The following is a 27202-nucleotide window of genomic DNA, read 5'->3' on the forward strand; positions in this document are numbered from 1 at the left end:
ACTGTGGGAAAAGTCTGTAAAACACCACAACCTGGACTTCAAACCAGCACCGAATGGATGGATGGATGGATGGATGGCCAACATAATTACGTCATCACAGAATGACATCACAACATTGTCATCACAACCAATGTACTTGTCCTTTAAAAGTAAACCTCCAATAAACTAAATGTCATTCTATCAACTGTTCTGCCATTTTAATGTATCCTATTATTTGGTTCCACTTATTTGCGGTGTTGCTGCTGCGATGTTTCACTGGACGACACATCTGAAAGGAGGACATGAGAGTTCCTACCATGCTGCTGTAACAGTCGGACACAAGCTGTACTCGTTTGGAGGATACTACAACTACCGCAGTGGTCGGATCCAAGTCCATGTCTTCAACACAGTGTCTTTGTGTTGGAGGAAGTTGCCCCCGGTGACAAATGGAACGGGGAAAAGTTCCATTGAGGTTCCCTCCGGGCGCTGGGGCCACACAGCTGTGCTGGTAGAAGAGATTGTCTACATCTGGGGAGGGGAGCCTTACTGCAATGTGCTTTATGCCTTTGATGTGGACACCCACCGTTGGTTCAAATCCAATATCTCTGGGACTGTTCCAGAAGCAAGGAGCTTCCACTCAGCCTGTGTCCTGGAGAAGGTCATGTATGTGTATGGAGGATGCACCCAGCTGACTGCACGCACTAATGACATGTACAAGTTGGACACCAGCACAATGGTCTGGTCTTTAATTAACACCAGAGGAACTCCATCACATGCTTCCCACAGTCACTCTGCCACCATCATTGGAACAAGGATGTTTGTATTTGGGGGCTATGGGGGCAGCTACTACAACAGCATCAGAGTGTTTGACACAGTGACCAACTGCTGGCTGAACGCACCTTCTGCACAGCTTCTCCCAAAAGAATGTGGTTGGCATTCAGCCTTTGCCTACAATGGAGAGCTGTACATATTTGGTGGCTGGAACTGGAACGGGTGCTTCAATGATCTGTGGAAATTCAGTCCAGAGACCTTGTCCTGGAAGCAGCTCGAACCCAAGGGGAAAGACCCCTGTAGGACGTGTAGCATGTGCTGTTGCATGGTGGGAGATCATATTATCATCCATGGAGGAAAGACAGGAAGCCACGTCACTTGTGGTGACCTGTACATCCTGGACTTAAATCCTAGCCTGAAGACGCTCTGCAAGCTAGCAGTCACTCAGTACGGTCTGGAGCAGTCAGGACTCCCACATGACATCAGGTGGGAACTGGCAACCATGACTACCAACAGCTACAGCAAGAAATGACGAGGCCCACCGCACACGCACACACAAATACAAATAAGTGAATAACATAAATAAATAAATAATACGTAAATAAATAAATAAATAAATAAATAATACGTAAAAATGCAAGTGGCAACACAACAGGGTCCAAGCATAGAAGATGGTTGTGATGATGATGAAGTGGAAGATGAAGAAAAAGGTGATGACCTTTAGGAGAATATGCAGATGAAGAAGACGACACATAAAAGATAGACAGGACATCTTTGTTGACAGTGAGATTTGAACTCACAACCCTACATGTTGTGAGGGAGCAAAACACTAAACCAGATCCCATTAGTATGACATCACTCAACTCCATATGTGGGCACAGACAGACAGACAGACAGACAGACAGACAGACAGACAGACAGACAGACAGACAGACAGACAGATTTAGCTCTGTAAGACACTAGTGTTTCATAAGAGGATCTGGCAGTCTGTTTGTCCAGAGCTAATCTCACAAACCACAGTTCCAAATTGCGATCACTTGTGATCACTGCCTAAAGAAGTACTTGACTTGACTTGACTTGACTTTTTTTTTTATAAACATAACATGCGCCCCTGTTGGCAGTATCACAGTGTCTTTGTGCAAAAATATGTTTGTATGTCACACCAAATCAGTCTTCATTCACCAACATATTCTCACCTTTAAAGCGTCATACAACCGACGCCTTGTCAAGTACTGTACTGCGTCGGACGATGGGACGCTTTGGGATTGCCTACTGTGTCAAGGGTTGGACGAATTGGGTATGGCCAGTGGTCTAAGAAGAAAGGAAAAAAAATGTAGTTCCCGAAGCGAGATTCGATACCGCTATGAAGAGTTTACCAGCCACCCGACGCTACCGTTCACGCCACTATAAACGACGGAGCCGCACTGTCTCAGGTGCCGATGCTATTTTTCAGCGAATGTTTCTCCAAGAAGCATACGCCAGGTTTATTTTTCAAACGTGGCCGTTTATCTGGGATCCAAAGATCGTCCACTTGGCAAAGGGTTAGGCAACCTTTATTATCAAAAGAGACATTTTTGGTCCAAATATGTATTAAACAAAAAAATAAAATCTGTCTGGAGCCGCAAAATATGTTTGCTTTATGTGCTTTTAAGGAAGCCAGCTGCGTTGGCAGTGAAAGTAAACAAACATGTCCAGGCATTAATAACGTATTTTTCTTTCAATAATTTGTTTCTTATTTTCAACCGGTGTATATGCAACACTTAAGCCATTTACTACCACTTCTACCATATAAATGAAAGAAAACACAGTTGTAACTTGCAAGATTATTTAGTTACAATCATTAATTGTTTCAGAATACACATACACTAACCCTGACAGGGGGGATTTCCCTGGGATGGACGTAGCGCGTGGAAGGAACACGTTATTCCAACCAGTTCCTTTCCCCTCCATCAGGCACCCTGGCTGGCCAGGGGGAGGCATTATTGAGACTAGGATTACTGCATGTTTTTGTGAGGGTATCAACCCTAGGTGACACGGGGAGAACATGCAAACTCCACACAGAAAGGCCCTATCGCCAACCCCACCTAGGGTGTGGGCGCTGATGACGTGGAGTGAGGAACGAGCCCCCAGCACTCACGGCGTCCCCCGGTGGGAATCGAACCCAGGACCTTCTAGCTGTGAGGAGAAGCGCTAACCACTGCGCATTTCATTGATTTCAATTATTCTACGAGATGCATTGAGTCCTCGCCACCTCAAGAGCAGGGGTCATCACCATGTTGGCTCAAACCGGAGCCGGCAACCACATTTGCACAGATTATTTTGGTAAATAACTTGGCTAACTTTTGTGTTAGCCAAATGGAGATCCTTCTCCTCTATCAAAGGACAGTCTACAAGACTGTGGGAAAAGTCTGTAAAACACCACAACCTGGACTTCAAACAACCACCAAATGGATGGATGGATGGATGGATGGATGGATGGCCTACACAATTACGTCATCACACAATGACATCACAACATTGTCATCACAACCAATGTACTTGTCCTTTAAAAGTAAACCTCCAATAAACTAAATGTCATTCTATCAACTGTTCTGTCATTTTAATTTATCCTATTATTTGGTTCCACTGATTTGGGGTGTTGCTGCTTCGATGTTTCACTGGACGATACATCTGAAAGGAGGACATGAGAATTCCTACCATGCTGCTGTAACAGTCGGACACAAGCTGTACTCGTTTGGAGGATACTACAACTACCGCAGTGGTCAGATCGAAGTCCACGTCTTCCACACAGTGTCTTTGCGTTGGAGGAAGTTGCCCCCAGTGACTAATGGAACGGGGAAAAGTTCCATTGAGGTTCCCTCCGGGCGCTGGGGCCACACAGCTGTGCTGGTAGAAGAGATTGTCTACATCTGGGGAGGGGAGCCTTACAGCAATGTGCTTTATGCCTTTGATGTCGACGCCCACAGCTGGTTTAAACCCAATATTTCTGGATCTATTCCAGGAGCAAGGAACTACCACTCCACAACCCTAACCCGAACCCAAGGGGAAAGACCCCTGTAGGACGCGTAGCATGTGCTGTTGCATGGTGGGAGATCATATCATCATCCATGGAGGCTGCACAGGAAGCCTCACTTGTGGTGACCTGTACATCCTGGACTTAAATCCTAGCCTGAAGACGCTCTGCAAGCTAGCAGTCACTCAGTACGGTCTGGAGCAGTCAGGACTCCCACACGACATCAGGTGGGAACTGGCAACCATGACTACCAACAGCTACAGCAAAAAATGACGAGGCCCACCACACACGCACATACAAATAAGTGAATAACGTAAATAAATAAATAATACGTAAATAAATAAATAAATACATAAAAATGCAAGTGGCAACACAACAGGGTCCAAGCATAGAAGATGGTTGTGATGATGATGATGAAGTGGAAGATGAAGAAAAAGGTGATGACCTTTAGGAGAATATGCAGATGAAGAAGATGACACATAAAAGATAGACAGGACATCTTTGTTGACAGTGAGATTTGAACTCACAACCCTACATGTAGTGAAGGAGTAAAACACTAAACCAGATCCCATTAGTATGACATCACTCAACTCCATATGTGGGCACAGACAGACAGACAGACAGACAGACAGACAGACAGACAGACAGACAGACAGACAGACAGACAGACAGACAGACAGACAGACAGATTTAGCTCTGTAAGACACTAGTGTTTCATAAGAGGATCTGGCTGTCTGATTGTCCAGAGCTAATCTCACAAACCACAGTTCCAAATTGCGATCACTTGTGATCAGTGCCTAAAGAAGTACTTGACATTACTTTTTTCTTTTTTTATATAAACATAACATTCGCCCCTGTTGGCAGTATCACAGTGTCTTTGTGCAAAAATATGTTTGTATGTCACACCAAATCAGTCTTCATTCACCAACATATTCTCACCTTTAAAGCGTCATACAACCGACGCCTTGTCAAGTACTGTACTGCGTCAGACGATGGGACGCTTTGGGATTGCCTACTGTGTCAAGGGTTGGACGAATTGGGTATGGCCAGTGGTCTAAGAAGAAAGGGAAAAAAATGTAGTTCCCGAAGCGAGATTCGATACCGCTATGAAGAGTTTACCAGCCACCCGACGCTACCGTTCACGCCACTATAAACAACGGAGCCGCACTGTCTCAGGTGCCGATGCTATTTTTCAGCGAATGTTTCTCCAAGAAGCATACGCCAGGTTTATTTTTCAAACGTGGCCGTTTATCTGGGATCCAAAGATCGTCCACTTGGCAAAGGGTTAGGCAACCTTTATTATCAAAAGAGATATTTTTGGTCCAAATATGTATTAAACAAAAAAATAAAATCTGTCTGGAGCCGCAAAATATGTTTGCTTTATGTGCTTTTAAGGAAGCCAGCTGCGTTGGCAGTGAAAGTAAACAAACATGTCCAGGCATTAATAACGTATTTTTCTTTCAATAATTTGTTTCTTATTTTCCTCCGGTTTATAGGCCTATGCAACACTAGTACACAGAAGACGTTTAACCAAGAAATTAGCACCGGTCACGACCTTTGATTGGTCCGTGCTATGTTGACGTCATGGACAGTACGGCCTTTGATAGGCTGTTCAAACTCCATACGAGCTGAATATTACCTTTCATTGCATTTCATTGATTTCAATCATTCTACGAGATGCATTGAGTCCTCGCCACCTCAAGAGCAAGGGTCATCACCATGTTGGCTCAAACCGGAGCAGGCCTGAGACGGCAACCACATTTGCACAGATTCTTTTGGTTAATAACTTGGCTAACTTTTGTGTTAGCCAAATGGAGATCCTCCTCCTTGGGGCCTTCTCCTCTATCAAAGGACAGTCTACAAGACTGTGGGAAAAGTCTGTAAAACACCACGACCTGGACTTCAAACCACCACCGAATGGATGGATGGATGGATGGCCTACATAATTACGTCATCACACAATGACATCACAACATTGTCATCACAACCAATGTACTTGTCCTTTAAAAGTAAACCTCCAATGAACTAAATGTCATTCTATCAACTGTTCTGTCATTTTAATTTATCCTATTATTTGGTTCCACTGATTTGCGGTGTTGCTGCTGCGATGTTTCACTGGACGACACATCTGACAAGAGGGCATGAGAATTCCTACCATGCTGCTGTAACAGTCGGACACAAGCTGTACTCATTTGGAGGATACTACAACTACCGCAGTGGTCGGATCCAAGTCCATGTCTTCAACACAGTGTCTTTGCGTTGGAGGAAGTTGCCCCCAGTGACAAATGGAACGGGGAAAAGTTCCATTGAGGTTCCCTCCGGGCGCTGGGGCCACACAGCTGTGCTGGTAGAAGAGATTGTCTACATCTGGGGAGGGGAGCCTTACTGCAATGTGCTTTATGCCTTTGATGTCGACACCCACCGTTGGTTCAAATCCAATATCTCTGGGACTGTTCCAGAAGCAAGGAGCTTCCACTCAGCCTGTGTCCTGGAGAAGGTCATGTATGTGTATGGAGGATGCACCCAGCTGACTGCACGCACTAATGACATGTACAAGTTGGACACCAGCACAATGGTCTGGTCTTTAATTAACACCAGAGGAACTCCATCACATGCTTCCCACAGTCACTCTGCCACCATCATTGGAACAAGGATGTTTGTATTTGGGGGCTATGGGGGCAGCTACTTCAACAGCATCAGAGTGTTTGACACAGTGACCAACTGCTGGCTGAACGCACCTTCTGCACAGCTTCTCCCAAAAGAACGTGGTTGGCATTCAGCCTTTGCCTACAATGGAGAGCTGTACATATTTGGTGGCTGGAACTGGAACGGGTGCTTCAATGATCTGTGGAAATTCTGTCCAGAGACCTTGTCCTGGAAGCAGCTCGAACCCAAGGGGAAAGACTCCTGTAGGACGTGTAGCATGTGCTGTTGCATGGTGGGAGATCATATTATCATCCATGGAGGAAAGACAGGAAGCCACGTCACTTGTGGTGACCTGTACATCCTGGACTTAAATCCTAGCCTGAAGACGTTATGCAAGCTCGCAGTCATTCAGTACGGTCTGGGGCAGTCAGGACTCCCACACGACATCAGGTGGGAACTGGCATCCATGACTACCAACAGCTACAGCAAGAAATGACGAGGCCCACCGCACACGCACACACAAATAAGTGAATAACGTAAATAAATAAATAATACGTAAATAAATAAATAAATAAATAAATAATACATAAAAATGCAAGTGGCAACACAACAGGGTCCAAGCATAGAGGATGGTTGTGATGATGATGATGAAGTGGAAGATGAAGAAAAAGGTGATGACCTTTAGGAGAATATGCAGATGAAGAAGATGACACATAAAAGATAGACAGGACATCTTTGTTGACAGTGAGATTTGAACTCACAACCCTACATGTTGTGAGGGAGCAAAACACTAAACCAGATCCCATTAGTATGACATCACTCAACTCCATATGTGGGCACAGACAGACAGACAGACAGACAGACAGACAGACAGACAGACAGACAGACAGACAGACAGACAGACAGATTTAGCTCTGTAAGACACTAGTGTTTCATAAGAGGATCTGGCTGTCTGATCGTCCAGAGCTAATCTAAGTACTTGACTTGACTTTCCATTTTTTTTAATAAACATAACATTCGCCCCTGTTGGCAGTATCACAGTGTCTTTGTGCAAAAATATGTTTGTATGTCACACCAAATCAGTCTTCATTCACACATCCCTCGATACAAGGAACTGACCTTTTAACTGAAGAAAAAAGAAGATATATACATGTTGTTTTTTTTTTGTTTTTTTTGTGTGGCCAACATCCCTAGTGGCTATAGTAAGCGTTGCACTTTTCAATATGCACACATTGTTCTTCTATGTTCTTGTACCCCAACACCCTTATCTAATCTGGATAAGCAATATAGTTAGACTACTGTCTGGATCTGACCCTTGCTCTCGGCCTGATGTAGGATAAGATACTTCATATGTGTCAAAGTATGCATTAGATAGGCCAGGTCAATATTACTCAAGCTACAGTTGCCCGTGTTAAATGAAGTGCCTGAGTTACAGTGCTATAGAGTGAAGATAGACAGATCTACAAGCACACATTTGATTTAGGGCTTAAGGGCACGGTTTAACAGCACTTTTAGTCTACCTATGAGGGCAGATTCTGCCAATGCATTTCAATAGAAATGGAGTAGGCTTTTTTTTTTGCATTGAAATGACCGTGCCCCAAGTGTTTGATTCATTATGTTCCTTTTCCCCTTCCTGGAAAAGTAGTGGGAGTCCAAAATACAACATTTAACCTTTGAAATGTAGTGGATTGAAAGTATCCACAATTACAAATACTTGAGTAAGATACAGACATTGTGCTGTGATTTTTCATGGTAGATTGAGTAAATTGAGTTATCTTTCACCCGCGGGTCCCATTGACTCAGCGCTAGTGTTATTCAATATAAAACGATATCCCGAATTTGTTTGGGAAAAGCCCTAGAGCATTAGAGTAATGTTAACTCCATAGACACAGAAAAAGTACAAAACTATGGCACCACCTCTTTAAGTACAGCTCTCAAGTAAAGGTACATTGTTAGCGTCCACTAGAGCAGTGGTTCTCAACCTTTTCAGGCCGTGACCCCCCAAAATAATAAATATTTTAACTGGAGACCCCCTCCACCCTGACGAGCACTAAGAGTTGAGGCATTACATTTGTATAAAATTTGTTGTGAAAATAGCCGGTCTACATGCTCACAACGCTTCGCAACGCGAGGTGTTGTGAGCATTTAGATCGGCTATTTTCACAGTTTCTGCCTCTAAAATTTGACAGTTTGGCCAATGTTTAATTTGTCATTTTAGAGGTAATAAAAAGTCCTTAAATTGTCACTTTAGAAATGTGCAGATACCCTCTATACGCTTAAACTTTATGTTGGTTTGTTCACTGTTGAGGGGGAAAACATTGCACTGCACATTAAGTTAATCATTCTGGGGTCCCCCCAAAATAATGTGGGGACCCCCCTGGGGGTCCCGACCCACAGGTTGAGAACCACTGCACTAGACTAGAGCATTAACAACTTGTTTTGCCTCGCCTCAGTAAAAAGTTGAGTTGAAGTCGACTTTATTGTTTCATGACGTCATCACATTGAGGGGGGGGGGGGACTTCATAGAATAGCCTAAAGCCTTTCTCCCTTAATACCACTTTTGTTTTCATGTTAATATTATAGATTCCATTGCAACCAGCATCATTGTATAATACTAATCATAATTCCTACATAGTGTTAGATCCAACACGAAAACTGCACTGGCAACACATTTGGAAAAATCATTCTGTCCTTAGCAATAGGCAGTCTCACTGTTTGAATGATGTACACACGCACACATGGAGCAAAAGGAATGGTAAAAATAATACATAATTGTATTTATTTATTATTTTCAATTTTCGACTTTCCCTGGTGTGAGGCGACTTGTGTAATGAAGTCGACTGGGTTGATTTGTCGACTTTTTTTGGTTAATGCCCTAGCGTCCGTCACTGCAGGTTTTTTTTCAAAGTGGGTGACGGGGCACCCTGGGGTGCCGCGACGGCAGTCCAGGGGTGCCGCGAGATAATATTTGGAATTTATTTGGACACTTGAAAAAATCACACAAATCGGGCCCAGTTAAGGCCGGGCCTTTATTTTCAGGCCCGTTGAGAACTCTATTTACAAGTCAACGTTACATGCACTTACATAACGAAGGCATAACTCAGTGTACGGTCATGTTTCCCATACAGTCTGTGGGCTTACAGTACAGTACTTCTTCATGTTTCCCATACAGTCTGTGGGCTTACAGTACAGTACTTCTTCAGGCGGTGGAGAGAGCGTTCTGCTCTGGCTAACGGACAATCAAAACCTTCTCTGCCTCGTTGACTCCACTGACCCCCTGACATCGATCATTTATATCTCTAATTTATTACTGTCACTGCGCTGGGGGAGAAAATTAACGGATTCCTCTTGGTGCCAGTTGGCTCCCATCACATGCGTGTCCTGCCCTGGAACGGGTCCCCCTGTTTTCTGAGCATTCTCTCCAGTGGTGCTTTGGGATTTTTTTCCCCCGGGCGGACGGTCATTTATTGACGTCACGTGCATGCGCGTGCACGCGCCTCTAGAGGCTATTTAGATAGAAAGGATGTCAGCAGATCTAATGGTGGGAAAACAATAGTTTTCTAGTCTTAATTACAGATTAAGATTTTATGTTCTACTTTCTTTAAATTCATTTAGAAAATACAGCGCTGCAGTAGGATAGAGAAACAAAGTTTGCCTTGAACGAATCTTAAACACTAAATACCACAGTAATATGGAGCCATGTATGAGGACACAGCACACACATCGACACATGCACATGCAGTCACAGCTGGAAACCTAAGTAGGCTATATATCCATATGAATAGAGGCTTGAGGACGCTCACACATTCACCACTAGAAACCTGTTAATATTATGCATAGTAGTAGCCACTGATTAAAGTATTGCTTGTAGTTATCGCGGATACGGTCGTGCACCGTTCGGTGCTGTCCGTGTGCGTGCATGTGGGGAAATATTTCCGGCCACACGGCGTCCGGCCCCGTCCGGCCCCCAAAGCACTACTGCTTCTCTCCTTGTTTCTTCCTGGTCTTTTCCTTGTCCAGTCTTTATTCATGTATTTATTCCCTTTACAATTTGTTTGCATGATTTTGTACACATTTAGGCCTAGAATTACGTAATGCTTTAACTTTTGAAAAATAGCAGATATACAAGCTCACAGCGCGGCAGCGCGGCACCGAGTGCCGCGCTGCGAGCTTGTACAGTAGATCTGCTATTTTTGAAAAATCACGATTTTTTTTTTCCGCAAGTCTTTGAATATATCTTTTTAAAAGCCAACATTCAAATACTGTATTTGCTTCTAGGTGGTCCCCGGAACAACATATTTTGAGATGGGGGGGTCCGTGGCCAATTACATGTAATTTTGGGGGTCCTTGACATGAAAAGGTTTGTGAACCACTGATTTAGAAGAAGGATTTTAGAAGACATTTTATAGAATCGGGTCAAAACTATTCAAAAACTTGCACAAATGTTCATGATTTTTCAAAAATAGCAGTGCTGCACTCGGTGCCGCGCTGTGAGCTTGTATCTGCTATTTTTTAATAGTTAAAGCATAATAATAATAAAGCTTTATTTGTATAGCACCTTTCATGACATGAAATGCAGCTCAAAGTGCTTTACAGAGCAGAAAAAGAAGCACAGTTACTTAACAGAAAAAATAAAATACACATGAATACAATAAAGCAGAACAATAAAAACATAAAACATTGAAGAACAATTTCAGAACAGTGTGGACGTCAATAGCATCAAAGAGATAAAAAAATAATTCAGCTAAAAGCAAGAGTAAAGAAATAGGTCTTGAGCTGTGCTTTAAAGCTATCCACAGAGGCTGCCTGTCTTAGGTGTAGTGGGAGTTTATTCCAAACTGTCGGTCCGTAGAAGCAGAAAGCTGCTTCACCATATTTTTTATATTTCATTTTAGGCACATCGAGTAGGTCAGCACTAGAAGACCTGAGTGGGCGGTTTGGAACGTATCTATGCAGGCAGTCATAGAGGTACGAAGGTGCCAGACCATTTAGAGCTTTATAAACAAGTAAAATAATTTTAAAATCAATCCTAAAAACAACCGGGAGCCAGTGTAGCGACGCTAAGATTGGAGTAATATGTTCTCTCATCTTAGCTTTAGTTAAAACTCTGGCTGCCGCATTTTGAACAAGTTGCAAACTGTCAGTTGTTTTCTTTGGCAGACCAGAGAGAAGTGCGTTGCAGTAATCAAGCCGAGAGAAAACAAAAGCGTGGATCAGCGTTTTTGCATCGTCCAATGTTAGATAGGCTCTAATTCGCGCAATATTTCTAAGGTGAAAGAAGGCAATCTTGGTGACATGATTAATGTGTGTATTAAAATTCAATTCAGCGTCAATGATCACTCCCAGGTTCTTTACAGAAGTGTTACTTTCTTTAGACAGGTTACCAAGTCTACTTATTATTGATTCTCTCTGCGCAGTAGAACCAATTATGAGAACTTCTGTCTTGTCCTCATTTAGTTTGAGAAAGTTCTCACTCATCCAGCATGTTATGCTAGACACACACGTCAGCAATGGGTCTAGAGCACAGGGGTCGTCCGGAGCTACCGAAAGGTACAGCTGGGTGTCATCAGCATAGAAATGGAAATTCACACCGTGAGCGGAAATAAGTTCTCCCAGCGGCAGTATATAGAGGGAGAATAATAAAGGACCAAGAATTGAGCCCTGTGGAATACCAGAGCAGATGTTGTGTTTGTTTGACTCAAAGTCAGCTAGATTAACAAAGTAGCTTCTGCCTGTTAGGTAGGAGTAAAACCAGGACAAAGCTGTGCCTGACAGCCCTACCCAGTGTTCAAGACGTTGTATTAGAATTGTATGGTCAATTGTGTCAAAAGCCGCCGTTTGATCCAGCAGTAGGAGAACGGATACATTTTTGTTATCAGCAGACACCCTAAGATCATTAATTACTTTTAAAAGTGCAGTTTCTGTGCTGTGTCCTTTCCTGAAGCCGGATTGGAATTTGTTGTGCACCTTATTGTTCTGCAGAAATACATCCAATTGATGAAAGATAATTTTTTCTAGGACCTTGCCCAGAAAAGGCAAATTGGAAATGGGTCTATAATTACACAGCATGGACGGGTCGAGGTTGTGTTTCTTGAGTAAGGGCTTAACTACGGCCGTTTTCAGTGTTTCTGGAAAGACACCTGATTGTATAGAGTTATTTACTATTTTTAGGATATCTCCAATCACACAGTCTACAACCTCTTTGAGAAATGGCGTGGGTATTGCATCCAGCGAGCAAGAAGACGATGTCATTTGCGATATGGTTTTACGAAGTTCCTCTTCATCAATTTCACAAAATGATACTAGGCTGCCCCTAGATTTATCTACACTTTTACACATGGCACCATTAACTGCATTTGCATTTGTGACAGTATTATTCATAATACCAGCTCGAATGTTCACAATTTTGTTGTCAAAGAAGGATGCAAACTCATTACACTTTGCTTTAGAGGCAAGGAGTGACTGCTTGTAGGACTGGGGGGGGTTTAAGAGGCGTTCAATAGTGGAGAATAAGACCCTAGCATTGTTCTTGTTCTCATTAATAATTCCGGAAAAATAGGCCTGCCTAGCCAGACGCATGGTTTTATTGTACGTGGCTGTTAATGACTTAAAAATCTGTAGATGGATAGTTAGTTTATTTTTTCTCCAAGCTCGCTCTGCTTTGCGGCATTGTTTCTTGAGTGAGCGTATATGATCGTTTATCCAGGGTGTTTCTTTTACTTTATGTTTCTTTTTAGTTTTCATAGGAGCCACTATATCCAGAGCTGACTCTAATTTAAGATTAAAATGTTGAACCATATCATTTACTGAGGGAATATCAGGAAGGGGGGGTGCACATGCAAGATGGCGAGCAAACTCTTCTGCTGCCGATGCCCTGAAAAATCTCTTTTTTATAGTATATTCTCTATTGTATTTTTCTAGATCAGAGACAGTCATATTAAAACACAGTAAATAGTGGTCCGATAAGTCAGGCTTAGCGATGATCCTGTCCATAGAAATACTTAGCCCTTTAGAGATCACCAGGTCTAGGGTGTGGCCCTGATTGTGGGTTGGCCCGGTAACATGCTGAACAAAATCAAGGGAATGTAATAACTGTAAGAAACTCATAGCAGTAACATCTGTAACAATATCCACATGTAAATTTGCATCGCCAGCAATCAAGGTTCTCTCATAGTCAGTGGAACAGATAGATAAAAGTTCTGATATTTCTGTAAGAAATAAGGCTTTGCTACATTTTGGTGGGCGATATATGGTAATCATTAGAACAGAGGATTTACTCTCAAATAAGTTAGCTTGGTATTCAAAGGATGAAAAACTTCCAAAAGACAGGTTCTTGAATTTAAAGATGTCAGAGAAAATGTACGCCAAACCTCCACCTCTTTTTCCTTCGCGCACTGATTGAATAAAATGATAGTTTGGTGGGCAGGCGACGCCAAGTGCAACAGCTCCATCTGTGCCCAGCCAAGTCTCTGTTAAAAAGATTATATCTAGCTTCTCTTCACAGATTAGATCATTTACAGAGGAGGGCTTGTTTAAAAGTGACCTGATGTTAAAGAGGCCCAGATTTTTTTATTTTTTTATTTATTTATTATTATTATTTTTTTTTGACATTCTACTGTACTATAGTCCCTACAGGGTATGTAAGTTAAATTTGCTAGATTAGCAGAGCCACTGCTTGTCCTGGACACTCTATTTGAAATTACAGTAGAAATATTGTGAGCCTGCTTAGTAAAAGCGCCTAGAGGAGCATCGGGTCCAGATACGGTTGTTGCTGGGTATAATATCGGACCCAACTGATATCAGTGGCTGAATGTATTGTTCAGCTGGGAGGCCATGTATTGGCCCAGTATTGTCCCAGCTCGTTGAGGTCGTGGAGCCATGTTCAGCTGGGAGGCCATGTTTTGGCCCAGTATTGTCCCAGCTCGTTGGGAGGCCAGGTTCTTCTTTCGTTTAGGTCGTGGAGGGATGGGTGGGGGCGAAAGAACCCAGGCCACAGATTTCTGGGGCATGGCAGGGTCAGTTTCGTCCGTTTTCAAAGATGGTGGTTGTGGAGCCGGGCATTTGGCCGGTGGCGGTTGTGGAGCCGGGCGTTTGTCCGGGCGTCTGGCCGGGGTCATTTTAATCCCTGTGTTAATTAATTCATTCATCCCATTCGTGAAATCTAGAAGGGGCATTGGCGATAGGGAGAAAGAGAAAGATTGGGAAGATGGGGCTTGTTCTTCCACGGTTGACTCTCCAGCCCCTTCCTCTTCCTCTGTCGACTCATCGGTTGACTCTCCAGCCCCTTCCTCTTCCTCTGTCGACTCTCCGTTGTCTGTTGACAGTTCACTCTCATGGTTCGAGCCAGCCACGGCTGAGGCAGGGAAACCATAGAACGTTTCTTCGTTACTCTCCTCTTCCTCTGTCGACTCTCTGTTGTCTGTTGACAGTTCACTCTGCTCATGGTTCGGGCCAGCCACGGCTGGGGTAGGGAAACCAGAGAACGTTTCTTTGTTACTCTCCTCTTCAAATATTTCCCTGATCAACCCAATCTCTGCATTGACGTCATCTGCTTCTTCTGTGGAGTCTTCCACATTCTCGTCTTTGGCAGAGAGGGCTTTGGCAGGGACAACGGTGTCTGTTGTTGTTTTGAAATCTCCTCCGTTCGCCAAGGCCGTTCCCCCCTCGGCCGGGGGGGGCACTTCGGTAGCCAAAACACCATCTTTTGCAGCTTCAGCAGGGGCAGCTGTGACTTCAAGGGTAGCAGATAAAGGTTGCTCATCACTATCTGTTGTTTTGGATTCTTGTGTTCTGGCCGAGGCTAGAGCATGGAAAACATTTTGAGTGAATAGTTTCACCCCTTTTTTGTTTAGTTGTTTCGCATCAGCGAAAAGGTGTCTTCTGTCATAGAAAAAGCTGAAATTGTCAATAAAATGCACATTTTTGTTGGTGCATGCAGCTAAAAGCCATTTGCTCAGAGAAAACAGTCTGCTGAAGTTCTCATCTGTGCCTCTCATAGGCGGTAGGGGGCCGCTGATGCATATCTCTATGTCGCTGAGGGAGCTCAGTGTGTCGAATAGAGCCCTGAATCTCTCCCTTAAGATTTCCGACTGGTTTTCTTCTGTGTCACATGTGCCAGTATGTAGAATCAGCGTTTTCACCGTTGGGTGTTCGTTGACAAGATCCAAAATTCTGTCTTTCATGTCAGAGATTGTGTCTTTGGGAAAACAAATAGCTTTTGCCTTCCTGTTTCTTATGCTTTTGACATCTTTTAAAGCGGCATCGCCCACAATCAAAACATCAGGATCAATCACTGAGGTGCTTCTTACCCTGCTGGGTGGGACGTTCTCTCTGTCAACAGAGGGACTTCGGGGGGCTTCTTGCAGCTGTTCTGTTAGCCAGCCCGGGGAAATGCTGCCCCTGTCATCGGAGAGGCATCTTTGGTCCTCGGCCAGTGGCGTGAATCTGTTAATCAGCTGCACACTCGGCGTTTGTGGAGATTTGACTGCATTTGTGTTTTTAGCAGTCTTTTTCCCCTTGGCAGTGGTCCATTTATGAAGGGGTGTCGAAGCAGCGCTGTGCCGGGGTAGTGCCGGCCAGTCATCATCGGTGATAAGAGGGCTTTGGGAGGGAGTCCTGCCCGTTATACGTTCTTTCATCTTCTTTGGCTTTTCGCCAAGGGAATTCCAGGCGAGTGGTTTATCCAGTCTTCGGATTTGTTTGAATTGAAATATTTCCGTTTCCAGTACTGCCATCTTCTGAAGCAGTTTTTGATAGTCCTCTGTGGAAATAACAGGGGGCATCCTGGTGCTAGTTAGCTTTAGCTAAGTGCCACGTAACCAGTCACTGGAAATACAAAGTAAAAAAGAAAATGTATTTTGAAACGGCAGAGCAGTCCCAGACGTTTATAGCGATCCACTTGTAGTTTCCCAAAGTGAAAAAATAAAATAAAAAATCGTTATCAGCAGAAGAAATGTAGGCATAGCAAGCATAAGCAGGAGCAAGCAAGGACACGTCCGCACACGACCAGGAGGGAGAGGAATATGGCATAACATTATGTTTAAAGTGGTTAACATCTAGAGTGACACAGATTGGCCTTCAGGCATAAAGGGGTGAAGGACAGAGGTTGTGGTTTGTTTCCTTTCGTCTCTGTCGGGTGCAAACATCATACAGTGTCCAAAACTCATACTTTTCTCGATTCAAATTCCAAAGTGTAGCAGCAGCTCTACCAGCTTGTGGATCTGATGCTTTTGCGTGACGCTCTGGTATGATCAAATATGGCAGGGGTCTTCAACAGGGGGTCCGGGACCCCTAGGGGGTCCTCCAAATCTCCAAATGATAGAACGTTCTTTTTCTACTTTTTTATATTAACCACTTGAACCCTAGTGTCCATATTCTGAGAACTTTAGCCGAAAATAGCAGATCTACAAGCTCACAACGCCTCGTGCTGCGAGGCGGTGAGCTTGTAGATTGGCTATTTTCGGCAAAGAGGTTTGGTGTAGAGGGGGAAAAGAGCAGACTAAGTACAGAGTGAAAGGTCAAGTTTATTAAGTATTGACCGTTCAAGTGGTAAAATATCTGAAAACACAAAAAGACATGCATCTAAAATACAATGATTGTGCTGTCAAACGATTAAATCATGAAAGGATGTGTGCTTCATCTCTCTCTCTCAACTAAGGGGTCCTTGGCCTGAAAACGTTGAAGACCCCTGAAATAGGGCGTTGATTTAAAAAAAAAAAACATAAAAAGTCAGATGAGATGTTTCTGCCCCGACAGTAACGATATGGTAAAGGACAACTTTGAACAAGGGTTGATATTTTAGATTGTAATTAGAGAAAATTAAAGGGAGTCTCCGCACACTCAAAACTTAGCAAAATCTAGTTCTTCATTTTCAGTTAAATAAAGTGCAAGCTTTCGGTCATAGACCTTCTTCAGGCATCATTGTACTGTAATTAGAGAAAAGTAAAGATGAGTGTTGAAATGTTTTCATTTACTGCTTTCTATCCTTTTAACGATTTTAACAAAGTTGTCCTTTAAATGAGGTTTGTGAAGCTCTGAGAGTCTAACCACGGATAATGTTTGTGATTGTGAATGAATGGCCCTTTACCAGTCGGTGGTTAAAGGCTGTACCCACAGTAGGCCTGTCCTCTAAAAATCGACGAATCGACGCGTCGTTTTAAGCCCCCGGAATCGACGCCAATTGTTTGAGTCGAGCCGTCAAAAATATATATATTTTTTTATCACACCAGTATACTGTGGTGCGGTATGAGAGCGCTGGACTGTGACTGTCATGTAATTCTTATTGAGTCCATACTTCCTACTACTAGGGCATTCACGAATAGTGATTTTTTGAATTCGAATTATTCGACCTCAAAGTATTCGAATAGTCGGAATTCGACGGGAATTATATATATATATTTTCATCCAATAAAAACGAGCCATTCTCGGCCTCTCAATCATTGATGCGCTGTTTCAAGTCTTGAACACAACATGCGAGTGAGGGTTAACCACTGGAGGCGGGACAGACCTGAAGGTTAGTGAAATACGATTGGCTATTGACCGTGGCATTTACAAATGAGCCGCGACCTGATTGGACTAAGCGACCAGCAAGTATGGGTGCGCTCAGTGCTTCCCCTGGAACAGTACATTTGACAGCTGTATAGTTTGCCTGCATCACAGCGCAACAGTTTCTAATCAGTTTCTCTTTCATGCTCTAAAATAAAAAGACTTTAACCCAGCGGTTCACATTACCAAACAGTTTAGCCCGTGACCCAAAATAGAAATTAGACAATCGCCCAGGACCCAAACTAGTGAAAACAGCAGATCTACAAGCTCACAACGCCGCGGCTCGCACCGTGAGCTGGTGGAAATAATAATAAAAAATGACTGTTCAAACAAATCTATAATCAGCAACAGGCAGTTAGGGTCGATCCATACCGTTATAATTTCGGTTCGGGAGGACGCCCCGACCCGAAATTATTTAGGTTCGGGGGAAGTTCATTCATACTTTCTTAACGGCTAGTGCCCAAGTCGCTTGTAAATATTGGAGGTCCGTGGCATGACGATGTTTGTGGCCGATGAATGAGCATTGCAGGGCGGATACTAGCTCTGGTCCATCGCGTCACCTCCCGCATCATAATTCTGACTACACTGAATGACTGGAGGTCCAGTGAGTAGCAGCTCCAGCAGGCAGCAGCACCAGCGGGCCGGGGTCTCTTCTCTCTCACTCACACTCACAAACGCTCGGCTCGAGCTCTGTCAAAAACATTTAATCTACAAGCTCACATTATAGACGTGCCGCCTCCCTTGCTGCATGTCATCACGCAGTCACAACTCGTCGTGGAAAAGGAAAACATATCAACACGGAACACTAGCAATTAGCAAAGTTGTGTTTAAGCTCCTCTTTTCTCTTTAAAGCGGTCTGCGACGCGTTAGCAGCGATTAACCTGTGTGTGTGTGTGTGTGTGTGTGTGTCGCGCGCGCGCCTCCCAGTCCACCAGCTGAATATGTATCCGCTCTCTGATGCCCAATACACGGCCACACAAGCATTTGGAAGTCGGCGTGTCTCCCACTCAAACGACGTCTGTTTCCTTGGATTCACAGCCGAGAATATGAACGTGAAGCCGGGATGAATGAATGAGAAGACACCGCTGAGTACCGAAATTAAGTCGGGAGGTCACAACATCAGCAAGCATCATGACATCAGTATATAGACTGCACCAATTCATCCACCAGGGGCATTGACAAATCATCTTTTATGACTTCCTATCTAGCCAAGCTGTATGAACCATGAATAAACAATAATAATGATAATAATTTTTAAAAAAGAAATAAAAAAAATAAAAAATAAAGAGTAAAAAAAATATTTTAAAAAAATAAGCGATTTTCGAATTCAGTTTACCAAGTCGAATAGTGACGTTAGTATTCGAATATTCGAATATTCGGTGAATGCCCTACCTACTACTAGACTTAAAAATAAAATCAGTTCACGTGACTTGAAAGTTGCCTTGATCATATAACAGGCAGCTCTTATTTTGAAGTTAACCGCTTGGAAAGGAAATGCGTCGACGAGTTGTTATTCTACTTGAGAGCTGGCCAAAGAAGCAGCAGAGCCAGCGCGATGCGCTTTCACTTTCACTGCCGTGGGTGTGTGGTGGTTGGACTCAGGCTGAGGAATAGCGACGGGCGAACTGTTTTCTTTTTATTATCTCGCACCAGATCGGCAACATAGCTCTTTTGATACAGCAGCGGTGCTCTGAGAAAATACAACTTGTGGAAATAATACACGACATGCTGTCAAAGAGATGCATTATTCTCTCCTCCGTTGTTCTACTCTGCTCCACAATTCACAATTACGCACGGCAAATTACGCACGGCTGGACGCAATCTTATCGTCATTAATGTCCAGTGTCCACCGCTATCATGTCTCAATATGCACGGTAGTTCATGGATCTAATTCACTTTAAAGGCTTAAAACATATTGCTGTTTTATTGTATTACGTTGACGTGGTTTAAAAGCTTAAAGCACCACTTTTTTTTTCTTTTTTTTTCTTTTTTTTACATAAACGATTCGTCGACGCGTCGGATTAACCCCCGCGACTCGAATCGACTTGATAAATACTGCGTCGAGGACAGCCCTAACCCACAGGTCCCTGAGTGCCAAGCAGGGAGGCATTGTGTACCGTTCTTATAGTCTTTGGTATGGCTCGGCAGGGAACTGAACCTCCCCCACAAAATAATAAGAATAATAAAATCTCTAACCACGGTCACTGAGCTGGTCAAAAGAGTACCTGAGTCCATATATATATTTTTTTTAATATAGATATTTTTTTGATTTACCAGACTGTAAACCACAAACTAGTCATTTTTTATCTGTTAAATTGTTAACACACTCCCCCTCATGTTGTTCAATTGTCTGTTTTAATGTTATCTGCTCCCTTTGTCTGCTGAATATTGCTTGTACAGACTTATATAATGTTGTTCCACAAACTGTTGGAGATATATTGTTTGTCCACTTTCCGTAAGTATTATAATTCCTAATATACACAAGTTAAGTAAACAAATCTGATTCAACAAAATGAGGGGAGAGTGCATTAAGAATTAACAGATTAAAAACTTCTAGTTTGTGGTTTACAGTCTGGTAAATCACAAAAATATCTACGTATATTCAACATTTTAAAATATGGACTTAGACAGTTTTTTTGTCTCAGGCACTCAAATGGTGTGGACCGACAATAAAGCTGAATGAATCATTCATGGAGATCAAACAGATCAGTTCAATTAGTTCCATCACATTGAAGCCAACCATAACGGTCGGCACATCACTGCGTTCCCTTCGATCGGTGGTCAAGAGCCACTCGCAGCGCCATGGCAGACAGGCGGCATCAAACCGTGTCCTCCTCACGTGGTCAGGCCCACCAGGACCTCGCTGATGTCCCACAGTTTGCGCGCCACCCGCGCGTCGGTGGCCTTGGGCAGCAGGAGCTGCGGCCGGCAGTCTGCGAAGCACTTCCCCTGGACGCCCTCCAGGGCGGCGCTGCAGGCCAGGTGCACGGAGGTGCGCGCCCCCTCCTCAGGGCTCTTGAACAGGGCCTGGGACAGCAGGCCCCACAGGGGCCGTGCCAGCGCTGGGATGGGCACGTGTCTGCCCAGGTTGGTGCGCACCATGCCCGGGGTCAGGCCGTTCACCGTCACCCCGCTGCCCTCCAGGCGCCGCGCCTAGAGAGAAGGGTTCCAGATTTAACCCTGCAAGAACCGAATTAATTTCTACTGGCCAAATTTTTTTTTTTTTAAAACAGATGCTGTTGTAGGAGTCCTAATCACAGGAAAATGTAATGTTAAAAAATGTTTTTGTAAGGTTTTATAGCCATGAATCATAAATCATGCTCTAATTTGCATTTTGGGGATATTTTTCACAATAATAACATATGTACATGTTCTAGACATTCTAATGATCACGAAAAAATATATTACAGGCATTTTACTTATGTTTTAGTGAGGAATAGCTTCAGTTAAAAAGTGAGATGTTGTTCGTCCAGACGCTGGAATTTCAACTTCTCTGGGAGGTGTGAATGTCAGCCCCTGTGGGGGGTATTTATATGCAAATATCGTGGCCACTGGCATTGTAATACTAAACAATAGGATTTAATGGTGATGTTAATGTGAAAAAAGAACAGGAAAACTAACTATAACATTTTTTAAGAAATTATTTAATTTTTTTTGCCAAAAAGCAACGCTGGGCCTTGCAGGGTTAACACTAAAAAAGGCACTAATTCGTCCTCCTGCTATACCACCAACATGTGAAACGCCCTACCGCAGGCCCTAAAGGAGAGTAAATCCCTAACCTCCATCAGTCTGAAAAGTCACCTACAGACAGCTGCAACTCGAAACTTGTAATAAACTAAGGCCATAATTACATCCCCTTTTCCACTGTAAATATCTTCCCTTTCTTTTTATTTGATTTTAATTTTTTCTTCTTCTTTTTGGATATCCTATGCTATCCTATCCTATGGTACTGTGTTCTATCCGTCTGTCTTTCAATGTTATATGAGTTACTGTATATTACTAGAACCTCACAACACATTTCAACTGATGCTTTTCTTTCACATCAAGTGTCTTTTGGCAAAGACACTTGATGTCTCTAGGCGGAAAATATGCAGTCCAATATAGAGCTAACTGTCCAACAGTGTATGATGCAGGGTTTCCTGCAGCACTTTACAGGCCAGGCGCCCCGCCCGGCCTGAAAAACCCCCCGCCCCCCCAAGGGTATTAAAAAAAAAAAAAAAAAAAAAATTCAAAAAAAAAATTTTTTTTCAAAAAACTTTTTGGACCTCCAACAATGTACTAGGCATGATCGCGATCGCGAAATTGCATGTTTAACCCCCATACCAACCCTATCTTTCAAACATGGCAGCCATGTTTGTTTACATTTGAAGAAAACATAAGGGCTGGTATCTCCTGAATGCCTGAACGGATTTCCAAGCGGATTTTTTTGTTTGAAAGCTGTGAAAAGCGTGTACATGCATAGTGCATCATCTGTGCACGAATTGTGGGCACATTCATGTGTTTTTTATAGGGCAAAAATAAGAATTAATATTAAAAATTAAGTGAATTAATTACTCGAATTAATTAATTAATTATCAAAAAATGTCGGCGCACGCGCGAAGACATCCCCCCCTGGTCAAGACTTTTTCCTGCAGGAAACCCTGTGATGGATTTCCCAATAGATGGATATCTGTGTGATATGATCATAGTGAATGATAAACAATAATAACTAATAGTCCTACCAGCTCACAGACGAACAGCAGGTTGGCCAGCTTGCTGCGGCCGTACGCAAAGGCCTTGTCGTAGCTCTGCTCACTGGCCAGGTCCTCGAAGTTAATGTCCCCGTTCTTATAGAGCTGTGAGGAGAAACCAAGGTTATTAGAATGTGTCACATTTTTCACTGGCTCACTTTTTGTGCTGTGTGTAGTTACTTTTGGGGAAAGGTTATAGTAATTAGTTACTGTACTTGTTACTGGCTTTGATTCTGACCTCTTTATTGATAATGTAAAATGAACATACGTCATCACACCATTATCAAAAGGATGAATGCAAAAAAGCCAGCGGCTTATTTCCATTGCGGTCTGGACTTTATTCTTGTTACTTTACAAAACTGATGATGGCAACTACTGGCGATACCAGGCGATGAGGCGATGGTCGAAAAGTGGGTGGAACACCCTCTAGGAGATTGTTATCGACCAGCGCTGCCGGCTTTTGCCTACTGTTAACTCATTTCTAGCCGATCCCGAGTATACTCGTGAAAAATACTCAAGTATTTAGAGTGCCGATCCCGAGTATACTCGCGAAAAATACTGTATAGAGTAACGCTGGCGTTCTTACCCTAGGGTCCGTTGGAAACGATTGGCACGATTGGACTCGCCGATTCATCATCATCACGGATCCACGTGCACAAAATAGTAATCCCTTAACATGATAATGGATAATGTCCATTATCTCCAAAAAACACTTTAGAAGCCAAGGATGGCATTAGATTCTCGCTAAAAAAACACATGTTGAAAGGCAACGGTCGGCCATTACACAACCGCATGTGGATGACGATCGTTTCCGGTGAATGACGTCATGACGTCAAACCGGAAGTGTTTACGCAATGGCCTTCTGGCCTTCAAAATAAGAGAACGGTCGCGGATGAAGCCTGCGAGAGGCACGCTGGACATTTTAACCCGTTAATTTCTGGAGCACTAAATGGGTTAAAACCTGGGATAAGATGAGACCACAGTGTTTACTAACCTTAGAGGAGACCTAGCCATAAATCATAACTCTTGTAGAGTGCTTTTATTTTGAAGACGTTTCTCGCTCTACAAGAGTTATAAAGGGGAGCGGGGACGCTCTTGCTGGGTGAGCCCCCGAGACTCAGAGAAGTTTGAGTAATCATAAATGTATGTTTACTCAAACTTATCGGAGTCTCGCGTTTCCTCGTCGGAATACTTCCACCTACAAAACGGCATGTCCTAGTTTGAGCGAATGGCGAAGGGGGTCAACGTCACGTGATATGTTCGGCCATTTTCACCCAACATTGTGGTAAACAAGGCAAGCGATGAGATTCCGAGACAAGTTTGAGTAAACATTAATTTATTGGAAACATATGGACTAACACATGCAGCCGAGTGGACGGTTCGGTAGAAAACTGTTTCGACAATGCAGTGAGCACCTTATATATTGCATTTGTACATGTTTGGAGCAGAAAATGGAAGGAAGGGCTCACCCAGTAAGAGCGTCCACGCTCGCCGTTATAACTCTTATAGAGAAAAAAACGTCTTCAAAGTAAAAGCACTCTACAAGAGTTATGATTTATGACTAAAGGAAACCATTACAGTGTTTACTCACCTTAGAGGAGACCACCACGACGCGGCTGGGAGCAGATCGTTTCAGGAGGTCCAGTAACAGGAGGGTCAGTAGGAAGTGACCCAGGTGGTTGACCCCAAACTGCATCTCAAAGCCCTCCTCCGTCTGGCTGTAAGGACACTGGTAGATGCCGGCGTTGTTGATCAGCACGTCGAGGCGGGATTCCTCCTGGGAAAACACCACGGGAAAACGACACATGTAGATCAGCACTTTTCTTGCTATTTTTAAATACTTTGACGTGGCCAAAAAAGAACAACAGGTTGTTCAACGTGTTTCTGTGGGTTTTATGAATATTGAACCAATGAAAAGTATTACCAAGGGCTTGTGACTAAACAATAACTACAATGGCTCTGATTTATTTTCTTTAATTTATTTCCCTGAAAAGTAACATTTTTGGACATAAAAGGTTTGCACCGACAGTGCCAATATTGTTCATACAACGATTTACGATATTATGATAATCAAAATATCCCAACATCCATTATCCTGGTGTGGAACATATGCCAAAAAAAATAGTAGATTGGCCATTTTTTGGCAAAGAGATTTGGTGAAACAAGACTGTATCAAGTACATTCCAGGTCTGTTTACCAATTAAGAGGGTTTAAATGGTACCCGATATGCAGCTGGGCAAATAAAAGGTGAATTGATCCCAGTGCATGACGGACTATGTTGGTCTAGGAAGCTCCAAAGAGCCTGGCCCGTGGCCTTCCATTAGAATTTCAACACTGTACGCATTTTATTATTCTGCTGTGGATAATCCCTCTTTTATTTGCATGGAAATTCAAATATATTTTTATTTGCGTCTTAAAAGGACCTGACAGGCGCACATCTGTGCAACATGTGTTAGCCAGTCATGTTTGATTCCCCCTCTTATTGTTTTATTGACCCAACTGCATGTCAATGGAGCAAAGCTTCAAATGTAAACTCCAGCTAAGAGTGTGTGTGTGTGTGTGTGTGTGTGTGTGTGTGTGTGTGTGTGTGTGTGTGTGTGTGTGTGTGTGTGTGTGTCTGTTTTTACTGGCTAAATGTCCCCATAAGTATAGTAGAATTTAAGTATTGCTATTATTTAGTTATGTACTTATTTTTATAGGCCTACTTACATTGTGTACTGCTGTTGCATACCCCCGAAAAAGCTGATCTACAAGCTCACACATGTGTTGTAGAAGGCCTATTTTGGGATTAGGATTGAAAATGATAAAATGGCATTTATAAAATGACCGTCCTGAAATGTTGGGGTGTGTGTGCGTGCGTGCGTGCGTGCGTGTGTGGTGCGCGCTCAATAAAACATCAAGATGGTCAATAAAATAAGTGAAAGGACTTGAACATAATAAAAGGCCAAGCTATTTATTACATTACATTCTCTTATCGCAGCAGCAAGTCATAAAACTAAAGTATAACACTATTCACTTCAATGGATATCGTTGCCAGGGGCGACGACTGTCAGCTCCTCTCATTCGACGTTGTGACTGGCTGGTCCAGGTTGCCAACTAGCCAATCACAGCGCGACTGTCCCCTCTGGGCTATGGGATCTACAGTAGGTCTCATGACTAGTCTGTAAATTGGTCTGTTTACCAAAACAACGTGGAGTTCTTGTGACTGCAGGCGTCATTGAGGGTCTTGTAATTCGTCAGAGCCTACAAATGGAACCAAAGGGTCCATTTGGTTCCATTTGTAGGCTCTCAAAGTCGTTAAAAACGCGTGAAATTAAGACGTTTGACAATCATTACAACGCAACAACACAACGCTAGTCCGGAAACATTCCATAGCTGTTCTATCATGACAGTCACGGATCCACCTTAACTTGATGTTGAGCGGTTAAGCCAAGTAGCCACGGACATGTACACAGACGTTCATATTTCATAGATAAAGTGCTTACTGAAGGCTCACGGATGTAAGAATATGCTACGCTCCAACAGAATTTACACGTTTCTTCCGTATTGTTTAATAAGAACTTTGCATTTTTAATCCGAGCGGCTGCCATTTTCTCGGATTTCTTCTCAGCTTTCAACGACGCGACCCTATCGGTCGGGAGGTGTACTGCACGCTTAATACATACAAATCTTTTGTAGAAAGTGGACAGCGATCGGATTAAAACGCTTATTATTAAACAATACAGAAGATATGGGTAATTCCGCTTGAGCGTCCCATATCGGGATATCCGTGAACCTTCAGTAAGCACTTTATTTTAGAAATCTGAACGTTTTTGTGGACGTACGTGGCAAATTGGCTAAACTGCTCAACACCAAGTGAAGGTGGATCCATGACCATGTTTCGCATGGCTACAACAACTACTATAATACCTCCAGTATGTTGCTGCAGAACGCGCGCACGGACCGCAGCGAGGCCAGGTCCAGATGTCTGAGCACCAGCTGCTGTGGGGTGGAGGTGGAGGTGGAGGTGGAGGAGGTGACCGTGGTGAGGATGTGCTGCCTGGCCGCCTCTCCTCGCTCCATGTCCCGGCACGCCATGATCACGCGCGCCCCGCGCCGCAGCAGCTCGGCCGCCGTGGCGCGGCCGATGCCGCTGTTCGCCCCGGTCACGATCACCGTCTTACCGAGCATGGAGGTGGTGTCACTGGCGGTTTCACCGGTGGTCTCACCGCCGCCACCGCCGCTCATAGTGGCGTCTGATGCGGGGACTTGTCAGGCTACCCCCCGCCCCGAGCGACAGTTCAACAGGACAACAAACGTCCAGTCACTCAAAGTGGTATGTCTGGTCGCTACACACACACACACACACACACACACACACACACACACACACACACACACACACACAAACAAAACACAGCCACATGCAGGGGACCCGGATCTTACACACTGACCGTGTGCGCGTGCGTGCACCGGGTGGAAATCTCTCATGTCCCAAATGGAAATCAATGTAGTTATTACTAGGCTATTAGACAAAGCA

The 27202-nt window shown here is 43.6% G+C and overlaps 2 protein-coding genes across 2 annotated transcripts; one reads left to right on the forward strand and one right to left on the reverse strand.

Moving 5' to 3' along the window:
• Positions 1–247: 247 nt before the first annotated feature.
• On the forward strand, positions 248–6905 carry LOC308305510 (kelch domain-containing protein 3-like; the record flags this gene model as incomplete). The annotated part of the gene is made up of 2 exons (XM_080750306.1): positions 248–418; positions 6033–6905. 2 exons carry the CDS (start codon positions 248–250, stop codon positions 6903–6905), a joined length of 1044 nt encoding a protein of 347 aa, XP_080606432.1.
• Positions 6906–20788: 13883 nt separating this feature from the next.
• LOC308305760 (retinol dehydrogenase 14-like) lies at positions 20789–26853 on the reverse strand (the record flags this gene model as incomplete). Its single annotated transcript, XM_080750617.1, has 4 exons — positions 20789–21106; positions 22675–22788; positions 24275–24460; positions 26593–26853. The coding sequence occupies 4 exons, from the start codon at positions 26851–26853 to the stop codon at positions 20789–20791; spliced, it is 879 nt and encodes a 292-aa protein (XP_080606743.1).
• Positions 26854–27202: the final 349 nt, after the last annotated feature.

The sequence above is a fragment of the Nannobrachium achirus genome, assembly GCF_963921795.1.
Source record: "Nannobrachium achirus genome assembly, chromosome: 20".
In the NCBI taxonomy this organism is placed as follows: Eukaryota; Metazoa; Chordata; class Actinopteri; order Myctophiformes; family Myctophidae; genus Nannobrachium; species Nannobrachium achirus.